General features: G+C 67.4%; 3 protein-coding genes across 3 annotated transcripts; 1 reads left to right on the top strand and 2 right to left on the bottom strand.

The window, feature by feature from the left end:
* Nucleotides 1–28: 28 nt before the first annotated feature.
* On the bottom strand, nt 29–382 carry EMIHUDRAFT_73075 (hypothetical protein; the record flags this gene model as incomplete). The annotated part of the gene is made up of 1 exon (XM_005780667.1): nt 29–382. The coding sequence occupies one exon, from the start codon at nt 380–382 to the stop codon at nt 29–31; it is 354 nt and encodes a 117-aa protein (XP_005780724.1).
* A 7,640-nt stretch (nt 383–8,022) lies between these two features.
* EMIHUDRAFT_73086 (hypothetical protein) lies at nt 8,023–8,526 on the top strand (the record flags this gene model as incomplete). Its single annotated transcript, XM_005780666.1, has 1 exon — nt 8,023–8,526. A coding segment is annotated over one exon (504 nt), but the record flags the coding sequence as incomplete, so codon positions are not given.
* Nucleotides 8,527–9,477: 951 nt separating this feature from the next.
* EMIHUDRAFT_424133 (hypothetical protein) lies at nt 9,478–11,864 on the bottom strand (the record flags this gene model as incomplete). The annotated part of the gene is made up of 5 exons (XM_005780665.1): nt 9,478–10,053; nt 10,390–10,525; nt 10,754–10,842; nt 10,894–10,897; nt 11,249–11,864. The coding sequence occupies 5 exons, from the start codon at nt 11,862–11,864 to the stop codon at nt 9,741–9,743; spliced, it is 1,158 nt and encodes a 385-aa protein (XP_005780722.1). The 3' UTR covers nt 9,478–9,740.
* Nucleotides 11,865–12,186: the final 322 nt, after the last annotated feature.

The raw sequence follows: 12,186 nt of genomic DNA, 5'->3' as shown, positions 1-12,186 counted from the left end.
CAAGAGCGGGGTAGTTCATTCGTCGTCGTCAGAGGCGGCACCCACCGCCCGAGGTGAGGCTGTCCGGCAGCGTGAGGCTGGTGAGGGCGGAGCAGCCGCCGAAGGCCCTCTCGCTGATCGAGGCGAGGCTGTCCGGCAGCGTGACGGCGGTGAGGTAGTCGCAGCCGTTGAAGGCTTCGTCGCCGATCGCGGTGAGGCTGTCCGGCAGCGTGATGCTCGTAAGGGTGGAGCACTCGTAGAAGGCGCCGCCCTCGAGTGCAATCACGCCGTTGGGTACAAGCGCGTGCCCACCCTCATCTATCGGGTACGCCGGGCCCTCCTCCTCCTCCCCCTCCTCCTCCCCCTCCTCCTCCTCCTCCTCCCCTCCCTCCCACCGCTCCATCTTTTCACGAGCCGCCGCCGCCACCTCCGCTCCTCCGAGTCGCTGTCCTGCACTGCCTGCAGAAACTCGAGCAGCGTCGCAAACGTCCGCGCTACGGCCTCGCCAGTGGGCTCTGGCTCTGCCGTCGAGGCTTGCAGCTTCCGCTCAAGCGCACCAGCGACACAGCGGGCAGTCAATTGTTCGCGACTTGATCATCTTGATGGTGCACAGCTCGCAGAGCGTCGCGTGGCCGCATGGCTGGTTCCGAACGGTGCGAGGGCGGCTCGTGCACATGGTGCAGCTCTCGCCGTCCTCGACCTCCATTGGCTCGAAGCGCGCTGCGGACATACCGAGAGAGATGCGAGATGCAGCGAGGTTCCCCGCCCATGCAGGTTGACGAGATATGCCACGCCAGGGAGCGGTGGTCGTTTCCGCAGGCGAAAGGTTGGCCTCTACGAGGGTTTCCGGCAACCCAGCAAACCACGACATACACGCGCGGCCGCCCCCCGTGCAAGCTTGCAAAACTCAACGCAAGGCGGATGACCGATGAATGAGGCGCGCTCGCAAAACTCAACGCGCGGAGTTTCCCCCCCATATTGCCCAAGGCACAGAATGAGAAAGCCGCGAGTGAATAACACAGTCCTACATGCACATGCACATGCATATGTCCTGGTAGCATATGCGCACAACGACGATCAATCACAGTCACAAACAAAAAGAAAGAAAGAAAGCTCGGAAAAAGCCAGCCAGCGCAGCCGCCCATCGATCGCGCTGGTGCTGGCGCTCGCATCGCCTCAGATCACCTCCGCCCGTCCGGGACAGAGCTTCGCATTGCACACGTGCACACACCTTCATGCGATTTTCGCCCATGCGTGCGCGCGGGCGCGGGTACCCCCCCCCCCCCCTCCCTCTGCCCAGCGAGAGTTGTCCGGGACTCGAGTCCGGGACGCATCCTTCTTATACCCTTTGTCTGGGACTCGAGTCCGGGACGGAAAACGCTCGTAAATGGCAAGCCAACGCACGAATCAACGGACAACGTTGCAGGCGGCGCTCGAGAAAGTCAATCAAACTCGGCGCCCGTGTCGCGGACAGCCAAGTAGGTACTCCGTCCGACACAAGTCATCGACGCGAACAACCTCAAGGAACGCCCAGCCCCGCTGGGACAGTCCCGCGCTGCCATCCGCACGCCGATCTCACGACCGTCCAGCCCTGCGCACAGGTATGCTGCTCCTCGCGATTGCCGTGTTGCCCGCGCTGCCGACACCACCGCCACCCACTTGCGTCATGGTCTCGCGCGGGCAGGGCGGCTGTGGTGGCTACCCGTACATGGTCGATGGCTTGACCGGCACCGCTGACGACGCCATCAGCTACTGCCTCGCGAACCCTGCATGCATCAAGGTGCAATGGGACTCGACGGGCAACATCTACCCGAGCGACTCTGACAGTTCGGTGCAGGACCGCGAGCCGAACGGGCACAATGGCTGGAGCTGCCGGTTCAAGGAGTGCTCTCCGCCGTCCGCGTCACCATTGTTCCAGCAGACAGGAGGCTACACCGGACCCTCAGTCCCCGACTTCAACCTTGGAGCCGATGATTTTGTCATCGAAATGGACGTCACGCCTCAGACTCCAGGCATGAACCAGCACGGCGGGACTATCATTGGCCGCCATCAGTCAGGCGTTGCACTTGGATGGGCGCTGATTTTGACCAACTCTCTGCACGTTGTCCTGACACTGTACGGCGCCACGGGATACGACATGAGGGCGCCCCCCTGGAAGCCGGCCTGCGTGCAGGACGACGTCACCTTCCTGGGCTGGTGGGGCGGCGAGCTCATGTCCGCTCGCGCTCTCACGGTCGGCCAGAAGCAGCGAGTGGTGTTCTCGCGTCGTGGCCAAGACCTCTCCTTGTACGTGGATGGCAGCGAGAGCTGCAAGGCCAGCCTGGACTCCTACACCGACCCGAGTGGCTTTGTTCCGGTGACCATCGGCGCGCACTACATCGGCGACCAGCTCACTAAAGCGCCATTCTTTGGCAAGATCGAAAACACCGTCGTCAAGCGCGGCTCTCTGGCGCCTCCGCCCGCTCTCGCACCATAAAGCTCGCACCATAAAGCACGCGTCCTTCGGCACGGTCTCGTATGGCATGCCTATCGTCGCGCTCGAGGCTGTTGGCGTTGCATGTTCGGTCGTCCCTCGCGCGCTGGCACGTGCCAGGAGGTGCTCGCGGAGGGCGTAGTGAAGCGCTGGTGCAGGTGACGAGGAACGGACACAGGCACACCTTGGAAGAAGAAAATCCGGGAGGACGCAACCGTGGTACACCTGTGCCGGGAAAGGAAGAAAATCCGGCCGGCGTGACTGAGGCGTGACAAAGGATTACGAGCGCGAGGCGCCACACACAAGCCGCACAGAAGCCGCGCACCGGCTGCACGCCGCCCAGCGCGTTAGCAGCACCGCTCCCAGCACCGCCGGCGGGCACGGCCGCGGCCATGTCCGCGTCACGCTGTGCGGCCCACGCCGTGCTGCTGGCTTACGCTGCCGCTGCTGCGGCCGCCGACGTTGGCGCGTTCGACTGCGCCAACCGCTCCTATCCAATGCAGACAGTGTTGAACGAGACTACGCAAGACTACGAACTCGTGGAGCTGAATCTGAAGACGGGCGAGTACAACCTCGTCTACACCTTTGACTCCAGGTTCAGTGACACCAGGTACAACCCCAACGCACCGACTCCCTCGCCGTCCATGAACGCGATGGCCTACAACCAGAAGGACTCGATCGCCTATGGCCTCTTCCGTGATTCAAACATGCCGAGCGATGACTACAACCTGTGCCGCCTGTCCGCCGACCAGGCGGAGCAGCCGGTGCAGTGCCTCTGCAGGGTTCAGCGAAGCAGTAAAAAGGATGACTACAATGGTGGCTCGCTCTACGCTGGTGCTATCCACAACGACACCTACTTTGTGAGCTCGGGAGGGCACGACCTGTTCGCAGTCCGGAGGGTGAGCAGTCTGACCGTCAACACCGACGACGTTTGCCCGGGAAAGTGGCTCTATGAAGGCTATCCGGAATTAGTTGCGGACTTTGGGGCGCCAGACTTTGCAACTGACTTGGAGACGCTCGGGCTCACGAGGGGTGATCTCATAAATCAGCTCGGTTGGAGCGATACAGGGATCTCGGAGAACTATCTCAAATACAGTCTACTCTACGTGTTTGACAGCAACGACATTGTGATTGACTGGAAGCCGATCAAGCACAACTATGCAGAGGGTGTGAAGCAAAACTATGCCGATCTCATCACGTACGAGCTTGAAGGCCAGACGTACCTCGTTTGGCTCGGCGAGAGGGACGCCTCCATGTTCGTCATGAGAGTTGCTGGAGAGGAGATCGACGGCTACGCCCTCATTCGTACTCGTATTGTATGGGATGACTGCAATGGGTGCCCGGGTCCCGGACCGTTCGACACTTTCGGCGCCGGCTTCAAGTACGTCAACGAGTTCGGCGTGCAGCTCTACTTTGCGGCGAACAGCGGCGTGGGCGTGCTCAAGGTTGACGTCGCACAGCTCGATGTCGCGATCGGGGCCTGCAACTGGACCACGCATGCCTGCGGACTCGGTGCCGGTACCACCGTCGATCTCACGCGCATCAATGCAGCCTACGAAACCACGACCAATGACGGCTTCAACTGCGAGACGGCGAATGATCCCTTTCTTCCTTCGCCTCCGCCGCCGGCACCGCCGGTGTTGCCTCCGCCGCCCTCCACCCCGCCCTCGCCGCCTCCCCCGTCGGCCTCGCCCTCGCCTCCGCCACCCTCGCCGCCACCGCCGTCACCGCAGCAGCCGTCGCCGCCACTCCCGTGCAGCTTGGTCGGCGACTTGGTGATCATTCTTGATGCCAGCGGCAGCATAACAAACAGCCGGGACGATGTGGCGGCGTTTGCACAGGACGTTGTGGACTCTTTGGATGTCGCCGAGACGGTCGCTAAAGTGGGGCTGGTACAGTTTGCCTCCGACACGACCAAGCTCAGCGACCTCACCTTCAACACTGGCGACCTCACGTCTGCCATTGAGGTTTACAAAAACGGCGGTCCCCCGTATGGATGGACCTTCATTTCCAACGGGCTCCTCATGGGAGAGCAGCTGCTCGCTACTGGCCGCTCAGGTGTCACGAAGGTCATGCTACTCCTGACCGATGGAGAGCAGACCTGCAGCCGCAACCCAGGTTGTGTCGCAAACGACGACTCCTGTTACGAGAACTGGGACTTTAACAACAGCCCGCTCGGCGATTACAAGGCCGGGAGTCTTTGCGGAAACGACATCGGACCTTATCAAAAGCCCGAGGCGATACGGCAGGCGCAGCTGATCAAGGAGCAAGACCCAGACCTGGTCCTTTTCGCAGTTGGCTTCGGAGGGGTGAGCAACGACACGCTGGAGGCCATTGCAACGCCGGGAAACTCCATCTTTGGCAGCACCATCCAAGACATCATTGCCGAGTTCGAGGAGAAGAACCTCTGCACAAGGCTCTCTCCGTTGGCCCCGCCGAGCCCGCCATCTCCGCCGCCACCATCTCCACCGCCGCCCACGCCACCGCCGCCGTCGGCGTCACCGTCGCCACCGCCGCCGTCGGCGTCGCCGTCGCCACCGCCACCCTCGCCGCAGCCGCCGCCCTCGCCGCCACCTCCTCTGCCGTTGCCGCCACCGTCGACGCCGCCACTGCCGCCGCCTCCGTCGCCTCTCCCACCATCGCCGCTGCCCTCTCCGCCGCCGCCCTCGCCACCGCCGCCCTCGCCGCCACCTCCTGCGCCGTTGCTGCCGCCGTTGACGCCGCCGTCCCCGCCGCCGCCCTCGCCTCCCCCACCATCGCCGCTGCCATCGCCGCCGCCGCCCTCGCCACCGCCGCCGTCGCCGCCGCCGCCGCCACCATCGCCGCCGCCGCCGTCACCGCCGCCACCCTCGCCGCCGCCTTCGCATCCGTCACCGTCGCTGCCGCCGCTGCTGCCGCCGTCCCCGCCGCCGCCCTCGCCGCTCCCGCCGCCGCCACCGACGCCGCCACCTCCCTCACCGCCGCCATCGCCGTCCCTGCCAGCTCCCCCGTCTGCACCACCGCCGTTCCCGCCTCCGCCGTGGTCGCCAGGTCACCACGACCCACCATCCTCGCCACCCACCCCGCCCTCCCCGCCGCTCTCGCCCCCGCTGCCACCGCCACGCCCGCCGCCGCCGCCGCCGCCATCGCTACCGCCCCTGCAGCCCCCACCGTCGTCACCACCCTCGCTGCCGCCGCCCTCGCCGCCGCCCTCGCCGCCGCCGCCCTCGCCGCCGCCCTCACCGCTGCCACCCTCGCCGCCGCCACCCTCGCCGCCGCCACCATCGCTACCGCCCCTGCCGCCCCCACCGTCGCCGCCACCGTTGCTGCCTCCGCCCTCGCTGCCGCCCTCGCTGCCGCCGCCCTCGCTGCCGCCCTCGCCGCCGCCGCCCTCGCCGCCGCCCTCGCCGCCGCCGCCCTCGCCGCTTCCTCCCCCACCGCCGCCTCCGTCGCCCCCACCGCCGCCATGGTCGCCGGGGTACCGAAACCCACCCTCTACACCGCCCGCCCCGCCCGCCCCGCCGCTGTCGCCGCCGCCACCAGCACCACCGCCGCCGTCGCTGCCGCCACCCTCAACACCACCGATGCTGCCGCCGCTTGCGCCTCCACCCTCTCCGCCACCGCCGTCGCCGCCGCCGCCCTCCCCGCCACCCTCCCCGCTGCCCCCGCCGCCGCCACTGCCGCCGCCGCCAACTCTACCACCGCCAGCATCTCCTCCGCCGCTGCCCCCGCCCCCGCCCGCGTCGCCGCCACTATGGCCCCCGGGTGCGCCGGGTGAGCTCTGCGCAAGCGAGGAGGAGCTCGAGGCTGCCGGGTACAACCTCACGTACTTTGACGAGGCCGGCAATTACACCGGCAACTACACCAACTCGACCTTGATGTGCGGTGGTGTCCCGTGCCCCTGCATCATCCCGCTGGGGCCCGCCTTTCTCGCGCCTGTTGTCGTGGCCGCGCTCTGGCCGCTCTGGCCAGCCTTCCTGGCCCTGTTTGGGAGCTCGAGCCTCTTCTTTCTGCGCCGAGCGAGGGCTCCGCCCCCTGGCATCGACATGGGCACCGACGGGGCGCAGTTCCCGGAGCCGGACATCGAGGCCGGGCCAAAGGGGCCGCCGCCCGAGCCGCCAGCGGCGATGGAGGCGCCCGTGGAGCCGCAGCTCTCTGAGCCCGCACAGATGGTCGCCAGTCAGCCGACCACCTTTGACGTCCCCCCGGACCACGGCCCCGTGGCGTCGGTCCCGCCGGAGGAGGCGTTCGACCCGCAGGAGCAGGCGGACATGGTCAGCCACATGAACAACCTGCTGCGCGACTCGCCCGTCCTCGCCAGCGGGCCGATGAACCCGCTCGGCAACGACGTCTTTAGCAAGGCTGCCGGCGGCGAGCTGCTCGGCAGCCTGCTCGCAACCTCCGACCCCGACGCCCTCGACCTGCGCGCGCTCAACACCGCGCCGGCCGACGGCACGCCCTTCACGCCCGAGGCGCAGCTCGAGAACCACACCCTGCTCGTCAACGCCGCCGCCTCGGTCGGCGCGGCCGTGCCGCAGATCCACGAGACGCAGCTGCTCTACGCGCCGCAGCACAAGCAGGTGGCGCTGCAGCAGGCGTACAACATCATCAAGCACGGGCTGCTCTCCAAGGTCAACGCGGCGACGGTGCCCTTCCTGGCGCAGCTGCTCGAGCCGGGGGAGAAGGCGGCGCAGGTGCCGCCCGAGGCGCTTCTCTCGCGCTGGGTCAACAAGAACGTGGAGGACTACCTCATGCAGCACCCACAGGACCGGCGTCGGCTGCCGACAGACCACGTCGTCAGTGAGGCGCTCGACGGCGACGTCACGACACAGCTCGCGATGGCGCTGCACCAGGTGGCCAAGGAGCCGCTGCTCTCCGTCGGCAACGTCATCCTCCCCACCGTGCCGATAGCGCCGGGGGCCCTCGGCGGCGAGCCTGTGGCGGGCGGCGCGTGGGGCTCCAGCGCCATCGGCGGCAAGGACCTGCTGCTCAACTCGGGCGTGGACGGCGGCGGCGCCGCTGCAGAGCCGCCGCACGAGGCGCGGGGCGAGATGGGCGAAATGGACGAGCTCAACGCTCGGCTCGACCACCACACAAACGACCCCGCCCTCGCGCGCTCCACGGCCGGGCTGCCGACGACGCCCTTCGTGCCGCAGCCGGCGGCCGGTGCGCCAGCCGGCGGCACGACCATGCCGCTGCAGCAGGCCATCATGCCGACGACGGTGCACATGCCGCTCGCGTCGGCCAACGCGGGCGAGGGCCTGCCCGAGACGTTCTGGCGCGCGGGGCCCGAGGCGCGCGCCAAGCAGGTCATCGACCACGCCATCGCGGGAGCGGGGCCCAAGGTCTTTGCGGTCGCGCCGAGCGACCTTGCGAAGCCGCGGCCCCGGATGCAGCAGTGCTTCGTGGCGTCGGTGGTGGACGCCTTTGGGGACGGCGGCGAGGATGGCGAGCTGGACACGTACGAAGACGAGACAAACGACTCGGCCGAGGCGCGCGTCTTCAAGAACTGGGCGGCGTCGCTCGGCCTCAAGCTCAACATGAAGGACCTCTTCTCCGACTCGTGCTCTGGCATCGTGCTGCTCAAGGTGATGGAGCGGCTGCAGCCGGGCTCGGTCGACTGGGGACGCGTCGAGGGCACGCCAAAGAACAAGTACGAGAGGGTGGCCAACTGCAACTATGCCACCAAGGTGGCCAAGGACCTCGGCTGCAAGCTCGTCGGCATCTCGGGGCAGGACATTGCCGACGGCAACGAGAAGCTGCTTCTGGCCATCTGGTGGCAGCTGATGCGCAAGGACTTCATGCAGTTCCTCGACGAGCTCGACATGGACCAGGCGCACGTGCTCACGTGGGCCAACGCGCAGGTGGCGAAGAGCGGCACCGACATCCAGCTCCGCCGCTTTGGCGACAAGGCGATCCGTTCCGGCGTCTACCTGCTGCAGCTGATGAGGGCGGTGGCGCCTCACGCCGTCGACGAGGCCCACATCAAGCCGGGCCTCACTGAGCTCGAGCGGCAGCTCAACGCTAAGCTCGCCATCTCGACGGCGCACAAGATGGGCGCCCGCGTCTTCTGCGGCTGGCAGGACATCCTCGAGGCGCGGCCCAAGTTGATGCTGTCGATGGTTGCGGCGGTGATGAGCGTCTACCTCAAGACCAACAGCTACACCAAGGACGACGTGCTGCGCGAGATGCGGCAGGGCTCCGTCGCGCTCGGGTCGATGCGGGCCTCGCAGCGCGGGTCGCCGCGCGGAGAGGCGCCGGCGGGCGCGAGCTCGTGCGCCGGGGCGATGGCGGCCGCGTCGACCTGGGCGAGGCCGCACCAGCTCGTCGAGGCGGCGCGCGGCAGCCTCGAGGCGGACAACCTCGAGGCGCCGCAGATCAGCAAGGCGCGGCAGATCCGGGAGCGGGCTCAGGTGGCGGGCGTGCAGGCCGGCCGAGTCATGCAGGCGCCGGAGGAGAGCGGCATCGAGCGGGCGACCAACTCTTTTGCCACCAAGGTCCGGCGCGCGAGGGCGCTCTCCGCCAAGACGCGCGCCGAACCTGCTCTCGAGCCTGCAATGGCGACGATCAGCGTCGCAAACTTCGCACCCGTGGCGCCCCCACCTGGGCTGCCACCGCTGCCCACTGCACGGGGAGGCGCGCCGCATAAACCGGATGAGCTGCCGGCGACACCGGAGCGTGGCTCCTCTGTGTACTCGCCGCGCTTCGCCGTCTGAGCGCCGGGCTTGAAATGTGCATTACGCGCGGCCCTCTCCCTGAGGGGGTTCGCGAGCCGACTTTAACAGCATAGCATGACCGTGAGAGCTTCAGCAGAGAGAGGAGGAGGGAGAGTGATGGCGTGTGTGGGTGTGGGTGCGTGTACGAGTTCCGCACCGTTATGTACTGTGCTCTGACCCCTCGTGTGCACTATCTCTGTAGAGCCGTGTATGGCGTGGGTGGGGCCCCACATACCGTGCGACGAGGGGGGGTTGGAGGGGGTCGGTGTAGAGGCGTGTGTGGTGTGGCGTGGTGCGTGACGTGCGGAGATTGGTGTTTCTCATTTTTATTCAAATGACCTGGAATGACACGACACAGACGACTATTCCAGTGTGCACGCTGGAATACACAGAAACATGCACAGAGAGCTCTCAGGAGTGAAGGAGAGAGATGCATGACCATGAGAGATCGACAGCAGGCGCTGGAAGCTTTCAGTGGTACGTCAGTAGGAGGTGTCTCAGAGAGGAACGTTGGTGCATAGAGCCGTATGTGTCGGGCTCTCACGTCTCAGCGCACACGTCACGTGTGTGCCTCTACTCGTCGCGCGTTGGAGTCAGACGCTAGCTTCGGGAGGCAGCAGCCAGACGGCCACGGCGCCGCCGGTGCCCGGCGAGGCGACGAGCTCCGCACGCACGCCCGAAGCGGCGCGGTAGAGCCGGTCGGCCAGCGCAGGCACGCACTCGGCCGCCTCTCCGCCTCGCGCCGCAGCCTCGACGTCGGCGACGAGGACGCAGCGCGCGCCCGCGGCGTGCTGCGCCTCGGCCCAGCGCAGCGCCTCAAAGACGCCGCTCGCCGCCGCCGCCGCGTCCGCCCGCTCCGAGAGGTCTCTGTACGCGGCCGCGGCGGGGCGGAGGTGCGCGAGCCGCCTGCGGGAGAGTGGCGGCGGAGGAGGTCGGAAATGGCGGCCGCTCGGGCGGGGAGGGGGCGGGGGCCATCTCGGCCAGTCTCACCCCCCAAAGTCGAGCAGCACCGCCTCTATCTCCCTCTATCTCCCTCTATCTCCCCATGTCTCCCCATGTCTCCCCATATCTCACCCCCCAAAGTCGAGCAGCACCGCCTCTATCTCCCTCTATCTCCCTCTATCTCCCCATGTCTCCCCATGTCTCCCCATATCTCACCCCCCAAAGTCGAGCAGCACCGCCTCTATCTCCCTCTATCTCCCTCTATCTCCCCATGTCTCCCCATGTCTCCCCATATCTCACCCCCCAAAGTCGAGCAGCACCGCCTCGCCCAACGAGAGGGGCGCGCTGCCCGCGCCCGGGGGAGGGGCCGCCAGCAGCTGCGGGCCGCGCAGCAGGTAGGCGGGCAAGTCGGGCGAGTAGTGAGTCAGCAGCATGCCTGGCGAGACCATCGGCTCGACCGCCGCCCCGCCCGCCGCCGCGCCGCCGCCCCCCGCCGCCGCCTCGCTGCCGCTGCCGCTGCTGGCGGTGGCGGCGCCGCTGCCGCCGTCGTGCGGCGTTGGCTGGTGCGCCGGCTTCACCTTGAGGGTGAAGCGCTGCGCGGCGCCGCCCTGCTCCGCCGCGAGCCACCGCTCGAGGGAGGCCTACGAGGCGACGCGCAGAAGACGGCCTTGAGAGGGGAGTGGGGAGGGCCGAGCCGCCGCCGGCAGGAGCCTCGGGCACGCCGCCGCGGCGCAGCAGGACGAGCTCACCCGCCTGCGAGGCGCGAAGGGATCCATCACTCAATTAATCAATCAATTCGCTCACCCGCCTGCGAGGGTCTGGCCGCGAGCGTGAGCTAATTAATTAGTTAATCAATTAGTTAGGCGAGGGTCTGGCCGCGAGGGTGAGGGGCTGCCTTGCCGGTCGGTCGCGAGAGATGGGGGTTAGAGATGGGAGGGGAGGGAGGGGAGAGGTGAGGTGGTGGGGCCTGCAACGGTCTCAGGGTCAGGGCGAGGGCACGGCTGTGGTAAGACCGAGGTGTGGCATGCGGTGTGGTGGGGCCTGCAACGGTCTCAGGGTCAGGGCGAGGGCACGGCTGTGGTAAGACCGAGGTGTGGCATGCGGTGTGGTGGTGCCTGCTCGTCTCAGGGTCAGGGCGAGGGCACGGCTGTGGTAAGACCGAGGTGTGGCATGCGGTGTGGTGGTGCCTGCTCGTCTATCTTGACGACGGTGCTCTCGATGCCTACGCCGCAGCAATCGGCGGGCGGCGCGTCGAGGACGAGGATGGGGTGGTGGGCGAGGTCGTCCATCACGTGCTGTGCGCGGGTCGGGCTCACGTGCCCGAACCGGTTCGCCGACGGCGCCGCCACCGGCACCGCAGCGCGCTGCAGCAGCTCGCGCGCCAGCGCGTGCTCCGGCACCCGCACGCCGACGTAGCCGCTGCCAGAGGTGACGGCGGAGGGGAGCTCGGGCACCGCGGGCGCGACCAGCGTGAGCGGCCCCGGCCAGAAGCTCGCGGTCAGTCGGCGCATCAGCTCCAGCCCGCCCGGCCCGAGCCGCACCAGAGCCTCGGCCGCGCCGGCGCTCGCCACGTGCACGATGAGGGGGTCGGAGCGAGGCCGCCCCTTGACCGTGAATATGCTCGCGACGGACGCCTCGTTGAAGGCGTCGGCGCCCAGCCCGTACACAGTCTCAGTCGGGAAGGCAACCAGCCGCCCACTGCGGAGAGCGCTCGCCGCCTCGTCGAGCGAGTCGATGAGCCGGCCGGGCCGCGGAGCCGTCGACGAAGCGGCCATCGCGCGAGGCGAGGGCGCGCGCAGGGCGGGCGCGAGTGAGCGGCTGCTCTGAGAGGATACAGCGAGGAGGCAAGTGGCTGAAAACGACGCCGTGCGCATTGGCCTGCGCGCGCACGATTTCTTTTTGTGAAATCTGGTAGTTTGTTTGTTTCTGGCTGTTCTTCACCTTACTACCTACCTACCTACCTGTTTCTCTTGGCACCTTGGAGTGCTGGGGGGGCGACAGGGAGGATATGGCCTTGAGTTATGTGTACGCCAACTCAGGGTGTGTGGCAGCCAGCTGGCTGTGTGTCTTGTGAGCCTTTTGTGTCTGTGTGTCGCT

Source organism: Emiliania huxleyi (assembly GCF_000372725.1).
Source record: "Emiliania huxleyi CCMP1516 chromosome Unknown EMIHUscaffold_210, whole genome shotgun sequence".
Classification (NCBI taxonomy): Eukaryota; Haptophyta; order Isochrysidales; family Noelaerhabdaceae; genus Emiliania; species Emiliania huxleyi.
Note: the sequence above shows the minus strand (reverse complement) of the source record. Positions and strands in the feature narration are given on the sequence as shown.